Genomic DNA, 8199 nt, shown 5'->3' on the forward strand with positions numbered 1-8199 from the left:
GCATGCTCTTCAACCGATCGCTGCCCGCAACCTCCCGCCCGTCTAGCATCACTACTCTGGACGGTTCTTACTTAGAATATGTGGACAACTACAAATACCTAGGTGTCTGGTTAGACTGTAAACTCTCCTTCCAGACTCACATCAAACATCTCCAATCCAAAATTAAATCTAGAATTGGCTTCCTATTTCGCAACAAAGCCTCCTTCACTCATGCTGCCAAACATACCCTCGTAAAACTGACCATCCTACCGATCCTTGACTTCGGCGATGTCATTTACAAAACAGCTTCCAACACTCTACTCAGCAACTTGGATGCAGTCGATCACAGTGCCATCCGTTTTGTCACCAAAGCCCCATATACTACCCACCACTGTGACCTGTACGCTCTAGTTGGTTGGCCCTTGCTTCATATTCGTCGCCAAACCCACTGGTTCCAGGTCATCTACAAGTCTCTGCTTGGTAAAGCCCCGCCTTATCTCAGCTCACTGGTCACCATAATAGCACCCACCCGTAGCACGCGCTCCAGTAGGTATATTTCACTGGTCACCCCCAAAGCCAATTCCTCCTTTGGCTTTCTTTCCTTCTAATTCTCTGCTGCCAATGACTGGAACAAATTGCAAAAATCTCTGAAGCTGGAGACTCATATCTCCATCAATAACTTTAAGCATTAGCTGTCAGAGCAGCTTACTATACCTGTACACAGCCCATCTGTAAACAGCCCATCCAACTACCTCATCCCCATAATGTTATTTATTTTTTGCTCCTTTGCACTCCAGTATCTCTAATTGCACATTCATCTTCTGCACATCTATCACTCCAGTGTTTAATTGTAATTATTTCACCACTATGGCCTATTTATTGCCTTACCTCCCTAATCTCACCTCATTTGCTCACACTATATCTAGACTTTTCTATTGACTGTACTTTTGTTTAGTCCATCTGTAACTGAGTTGTTTGTGTTGTACTGCTTTGCTTTATCTTGGCCAAGTGGCTGTTGTAAATGATTACTTGTTCTCAACTGACCTACCTGGTTAAATAAGGGTATATATAAAAAATATATATATAAAAAAACCAGGTCCAAAGCTCAAAGCACTAGGCTGCCTACTAACGGATAGCCATGCTTGCTTCACCCTCATGTTGGCGCTAGCAATCAGGCTAGGTAGTGATAGGTATCAACAGCCAATCCAATAGGGGCTGGAAACTACAGTGAGCTTGGATTGGTAAATAACAATGCGATATCTCGGATTATTTACATTAAGTTCAGTAGTCACCAACTTTGGTCCCCACCCACTTTGCTTCCTTCCTTCAAAATGAACGAGCTTCCATTGTTTCATCTCCCCAACATACTAATGTTAATCCCTTTTAACAGACGTCAACGCATATCAAATTACCCAGCAGCCAGTTAGAAACAATTGAATCAACAACAAAAACAGCTTTAAAAAAATGATAAAGTGCTTTAAAATTTGCCACATCTTGAAAAAGACAGGGACACTTGTTAGGTTTTACACCCTGAATGATTGTTAAACCACTTTCACTTTACACACGCCAGTAGGCCATCAACGTGTGTACCCATGTGGACGCTCTCACATAGCAGCCATAACCTTATTAATGTCAGTGACCTTCGGTAAACCCAGAAGGTTTGGGTGGATAACTCTTATTGAACAGCGAAACTAGCAGTGTGACTCAGAACAATGGGCTGAGCATAGTAAGTTTGGAAAGGCGAGTTGGTGCAACGGTGCTCAATTAAAAATTATTAGGAACTGTCAGGGTGGAAAAATACCTTAAAAATATATATTTTTCCGCGATTACTTCTAAACTACGGCAAGCAGTTGGGACCAACTGTAATATAATGCAACTGGATTCCATGGCAGATGCAATTAATTACCTAATTCAAAAGAAGTGTTAAATAAAGTCATGTGTCCGGCCCATCGCCATCTTGCGTAACTCTCCGTTTATCCAGAATTATGACTGTGGAAACTAGTGACGACCACCTCAATAACTTGGCTCTTAACCATAGTAGAAAAAAAGAACCTATATAGTATATTAAAAAAATTAATTTAAAAAAAAAAAACTCTGGTAAAACTCTGGCAACAACACACCAACCAATATCTCCGTTTAACACAACACGAGGTAGCGAGTTAGCTATGGGGTTGTTACCCAACACTTTCTGCGGCTAGCTACTTAGCTAACGTTAGCTATCGGTTTATTCTGAAAGCGGCTTAATTATGTTTTTAGCATAGTTAGCTAACTTACCTGGGATCCTCGAATTCAACAAAAGCAAACGGCGGTCCACCCCTCCGGTTCTTCAGATCTATATCTCGGATCGCCCCGTATTTATAAAACACATCCTCCACGTCTTTAGTGCGAATATCAGGCGGCAGGTTACCGACATAGATCCGACAGTCGTTGTTTCCCGCTGGGCCACGAACCACGCTCCCGCCGCCCGACATATTATCTCCAGACATCCGTAGACTGCTAGCTAACTTTCGTGGTTTAAAAGCTAGGAAACCACTTTAACGTTATTTAGCAAATTGCTTTTGTAAAAAAAACAAAATTGCAAGCTATGTTTGGTCAGTCGTTAACAGGTTCACATCAAGCTCACTAACGTTGACTAGCTAGCAACAAAAAATACAAATATTCCCACCACAACTCTCGCAGGCTTGAGTGGCTTCACAAAATGGAGGCGAGATCTCGCCACAGAGTTTTTAAACCCAGAGGCGCAACATCGCAAGACTTCCGGGAAACACTTGCGAAGCAGGCCGTGGTTTGGTGTTAAGAGAAGCGAAACATTCTTCCTTTGTTTCGTTTTTTTTTTTTTTATCTAAAAGGCACAACCTAGATTCGAGACAACGTTAAGTATTTTAACATGTTATTACTCCAACCTCGTTGAAAGTGACACATTTTCATCAAAAACGACTATATCGCGCAGTTCGGCGCGAAACGACCGTTAGACCCGATGACGTATTTCCACGCAAGCGCTTAGCCAGCCAACGTCGCCATGACACCCACACGCGCGTGATTCGGGGGATCTGCCCATCTTCAACACTGCAATGTCTTTGGTCTCGCGTTCATTAGGTCGTCACTAGTTACCACAGCCACAAAGTCAGAAGGCCCGCCTACTTGACCAATCAGAGGGAGTGTGATGACGCGTAGGGTAAAGGTTAGTGTGAAACGACCAATCAGACGAGGGAGATGTAATGACGCGTATGCAGAGGAGAAACAAACACTCACCTAGATTTGAGTTTAAAGAAAGGATATAGGCAAGGTTGTCCTATCTCACTGTATCTATTTTTATTAATCACTCAACTTCTTACACATTCTTTAAATAATAGTCCTGTACAAGGTATTTCCATAGCTGGTAAAGAAATTATTATAAGTCAGCTGGCTGACGATACTACACTTTTTCTGAAAGACGCTGGTCAGATTCCCATATCGATCAATGTGATATATAGAATCCATTTCCAAAGCATCTGGTCTATATCTTAACAATAATAAATGTGAACTCATGGCTGTCAAAGACTGTGTGACACCTTCATATTGTGGTATTCCAGTGAAAGAAGAACTTACATATTTAGGCAAAAGGATCTGAAGTCTAGAGGCTTACTCAATTTTAACCCTCTTATTAAAAAGAAAACCCAGAAGAAGCTAAATTAATGGCTGCAGAGGGATTTTATCTTTAAAAAGGAAGAGTCCTAATAACCAAGGCTGAGGGTATCTCTAGACTAACATATGCCGCTCTGTTTATATCTTGACGGTAAAATAAGCAAAGAGGGTAGACCAGATGCTTTTCAACTTTCTGTGGAGAAACCGTGACCCATTACATTAGGAAAACTGTTGTAATGAACACTTATGAGTATGGTGGGCTGAATTTTCTAGACTTTACTACCTTAAAATATTATTTAAGATCGATTGGATAAAACAATTCCTAAGAAGACCCACTTCTATATTCCTCATGTCTTCTCTACTTTTGGTGGCCTTAAATTCATGTTGGTTTGCAATTATAATATTGACAAAGTTCGAGCGAAACTTTCTTGTCATGGTCCTTCATTTATAAGCATAATTTTTCTCCACACATATATTATATATGGAATAATCGTGATATGTTAAATAAAAATACTTATTTGTTTTTAGAATATTGGTTCTGAAATAATATCCTATTGGTGTGGTCAACTTGTAAATGCAGTGTTTTTTTTTTTTTTTTACTTCATTATAAGAATCATTTTACAAGATTCATGTAACACCTAAAGATTTTGCAATTGTTTTAGATGCCATTTCCTCAGGTGTTGCTTTATTATTCAGGACCGTGTCAAGACCTGTCCCTCAGAGCCTACCTTCCATTAACCCTGTTGACTTATCAGTAGCAACGATTTCTTTCACTGTTGGTCCATTCAACAACAATAGACCTGTAGGAGCCTTGTTTCAACAGGATGTTGTATCTACTATACCTCATGTCATGTTGGTCCTTTCAACAACAATAGAGCTGTAGGAGCCTTGTTTCAACAGGATGTTGTATCTACTATACCTCATGTCATGTTGGTCCTTTCAACAACAATAGAGCTGTAGGAGCCTTGTTTCAACAGGATGTTGTATCTACTATACCTCATGTCATGTTGGTCCATTCAACAACAATAGAGCTGTAGGAACCTTGTTTCAACAGGATGTTGTATCTACTATACCTCATGTCATGTTGGTCCATTCAACAACAATAGAGCTGTAGGAGCCTTGTTTCAACAGGATGTTGTATCTACTATACCTCATGTCATGTTGGTCCATTCAACAACAATAGACCTGTAGGAGCCTTGTTTCAACAGGATGTTGTATCTACTATACCTCATGTCATGTTGGTCCATTCAACAGCAATAGAGCTGTAGGAGCCTTGTTTCAACAGGATGTTGTATCTACTATACCTCATGTCATGTTGGTCCTTTCAACAACAATAGAGCTGTAGGAGCCTTGTTTCAACAGGATGTTGTATCTACTATACCTCATGTCATGTTGGTCCATTCAACAACAATAGAGCTGTAGGAGCCTTGTTTCAACAGGATGTTGTATCTACTATACCTCATGTCATGTTGGTCCTTTCAACAACAATAGAGCTGTAGGAGCCTTGTTTCAACAGGATGTTGTATCTACTATACCTCATGTCATGTTGGTCCATTCAACAACAATAGAGCTGTAGGAGCCTTGTTTCAACAGGATGTTGTATCTACTATACCTCATGTCATGTTGGTCCATTCAACAGCAATAGAGCTGTAGGAGCCTTGTTTCAACAGGATGTTGTATCTACTATACCTCATGTCATGTTGGTCCATTCAACAACAATAGAGCTGTAGGAGCCTTGTTTCAACAGGATGTTGTATCTACTATACCTCATGTCATGTTGGTCCATTCAACAACAATAGAGCTGTAGGAACCTTGTTTCAACAGGATGTTGTATCTACTATACCTCATGTCATGTTGGTCCATTCAACAACAATAGAGCTGTAGGAGCCTTGTTTCAACAGGATGTTGTATCTACTATACCTCATGTCATGTTGGTCCATTCAACAACAATAGAGCTGTAGGAACCTTGTTTCAACAGGATGTTGTATCTACTATACCTCATGTCATGTTGGTCCATTCAACAACAATAGAGCTGTAGGAGCCTTGTTTCAACAGGATGTTGTATCTACTATACCTCATGTCATGTTGGTCCATTCAACAACAATAGAGCTGTAGGAGCCTTGTTTCAACAGGATGTTGTATCTACTATACCTCATGTCATGTTGGTCCATTCAACAACAATAGAGCTGTAGGAACCTTGTTTCAACAGGATGTTGTATCTACTATACCTCATGTCATGTTGGTCCATTCAACAACAATAGAGCTGTAGGAGCCTTGTTTCAACAGGATGTTGTATCTACTATACCTCATGTCATGTTGGTCCATTCAACAACAATAGAGCTGTAGGAGCCTTGTTTCAACAGGATGTTGTATCTACTATACCTCATGTCATGTTGGTCCATTCAACAACAATAGAGCTGTAGGAGCCTTGTTTCAACAGGATGTTGTATCTACTATACCTCATGTCATGTTGGTCCATTCAACAACAATAGAGCTGTAGGAGCCTTGTTTCAACAGGATGTTGTATCTACTATACCTCATGTCATGTTGGTCCTTTCAACAACAATAGAGCTGTAGGAGCCTTGTTTCAACAGGATGTTGTATCTACTATACCTCATGTCATGTTGGTCCATTCAACAACAATAGAGCTGTAGGAACCTTGTTTCAACAGGATGTTGTATCTACTATACCTCATGTCATGTTGGTCCATTCAACAACAATAGAGCTGTAGGAACCTTGTTTCAACAGGATGTTGTATCTACTATACCTCATGTCATGTTGGTCCATTCAACAACAATAGAGCTGTAGGAGCCTTGTTTCAACAGGATGTTGTATCTACTATACCTCATGTCATGTTGGTCCTTTCAACAACAATAGAGCTGTAGGAGCCTTGTTTCAACAGGATGTTGTATCTACTATACCTCATGTCATGTTGGTCCATTCAACAACAATAGAGCTGTAGGAGCCTTGTTTCAACAGGATGTTGTATCTACTATACCTCATGTCATGTTGGTCCATTCAACAACAATAGAGCTGTAGGAACCTTGTTTCAACAGGATGTTGTATCTACTATACCTTATGCCATGCCTTATTGGAATGGTTTTATTGATAATGTCTGTTGAGAAAAAAGTTTGGATGTTGCCACATACATACCTACTTATTAAAATGATTCATAAATATTATCCTGCCAACCACTTGATGAAGTAAAAAAAATAAATAATCTATTCTCCAAATTGTACCGTTTGTAATGACCACCCAGAAACAGTGTTGCATCTTTTTGGGCATTGTATTAACGTAAGAAATCTGTGGCAAGACATCAGTATATTTATAATTGAACACATTTATAAAGATTTTACACTATTGTGGAGAGATGTACTGCTTGGATTCTTTACCTACGATAGAAATAAGCTGAAACATTTTTATGTAATTCATTTCATTATTCTTTTGGCAAAATTTCATATTCACAAAATGTATATTTACAAACAAAACATTTTATTACCTTAAAATGAACTACAGTACCAGTCAATAGTGTGGACTAATATCTTCTCATTCAAGGGTTTTTATTTATTTTTTACATTGTAGAATAATAGTGAAGACATCAAAACTATGAAATAACACATTTGGAATCATGTAGTAACCAACAAAATTGTTAAACAAATCAAAATATATTTTTTAGATTCTTGAAAGTAGCCCCCCTTTGCCTTGACAGCTTTGCACACTGATAACGTCAGTGATCTTCAGGTCGTTCCTGAGTTCCCGATTTACAATTCTGAGTTAGATAAAAGTTCAAAACGTATTTTCTCAGTCGTAGCTCGTTTCCCCGAGGTCCCAGTTGCCTTGAACTCACTAAAGACAGATTGTGCAGTTCTGCGTTAACAGTTGTTTTAAGCGTGGCACAAATCATGCTTCATTGACCTTTACTTAACCAGGTAAGTATATTCGAAGTATATTCAACGGACTAATCTGGGTTTGGCGGATGCCAAGGGAACGCTACCTACCCGAATGCATAGTGCCAACTGTAAAGTTTGGTGGAGGAGGAATAATAGTCTGGGGCTGTTTTTCATGGTTCGGGCCCCTTAGTTCCAGTGAAGGGAAATCTTAACGCTACAGCATACAATGACATTCTAGACGATTCTGTTCTTCCAACTTTGTGGCAACACTTTGGCTTAGACCCTTTCCTGTTTCAGCATGACAATCCCCCCGTGCACAAAGCGAGGTCCATACAGAAATGGTTTGTCAAGATCTGTGTTGAAGAACTTGACTGGCCTGCACAGAGCCCTGACCTCAACCCCATCGAACACCTTTGGGATGAATTGGAACACGACTACGAGCCAGGCCTACGTGCCAGACCTCACTAATGCTCTTGTTGCTGAATGGAATCAAGTCTCTGCAGCAATGTTCCAATATCTAGTGGAAAGTCTTTCCAGAAGAGTGGAGTCTGTTAAAGCAGCAAAGGGGGGGGACCAACTCCATATTAATGCCCATGATTTTGAAATGAAATGTTCAACGAGCAGATGTCCACATATTTCTGGTCAGAAAAAACATATTGACTCCCCACCCTTGAAAGACAATCAGCAACCAAGTTGTCCTTACCAC

The 8199-nt window shown here is 40.0% G+C and overlaps 1 protein-coding gene across 2 annotated transcripts in view; it reads right to left on the bottom strand.

Moving 5' to 3' along the window:
- Positions 1-2688, bottom strand: part of LOC106563938 (serine/arginine-rich splicing factor 1B) — a 9632-nt gene extending 6944 nt beyond the window's left edge. For both annotated transcript variants that reach the window (XR_014379506.1, XM_014129894.3), the window contains exon 1: positions 2254-2688. Coding sequence is in view for 1 of the 2 variants with exons in the window: in XM_014129894.3 (XP_013985369.1) it covers positions 2254-2465 (212 nt within the window). In the remaining variant the exon portion in view is untranslated. The remainder of the gene's footprint in view (positions 1-2253) is intronic.
- Between the last annotated feature and the right edge of the window lie 5511 nt (positions 2689-8199).

Source organism: Salmo salar, chromosome 11, assembly GCF_965601325.2.
Source record: "Salmo salar chromosome 11, fSalSal1, whole genome shotgun sequence".
Classification (NCBI taxonomy): domain Eukaryota; kingdom Metazoa; phylum Chordata; class Actinopteri; order Salmoniformes; family Salmonidae; genus Salmo; species Salmo salar.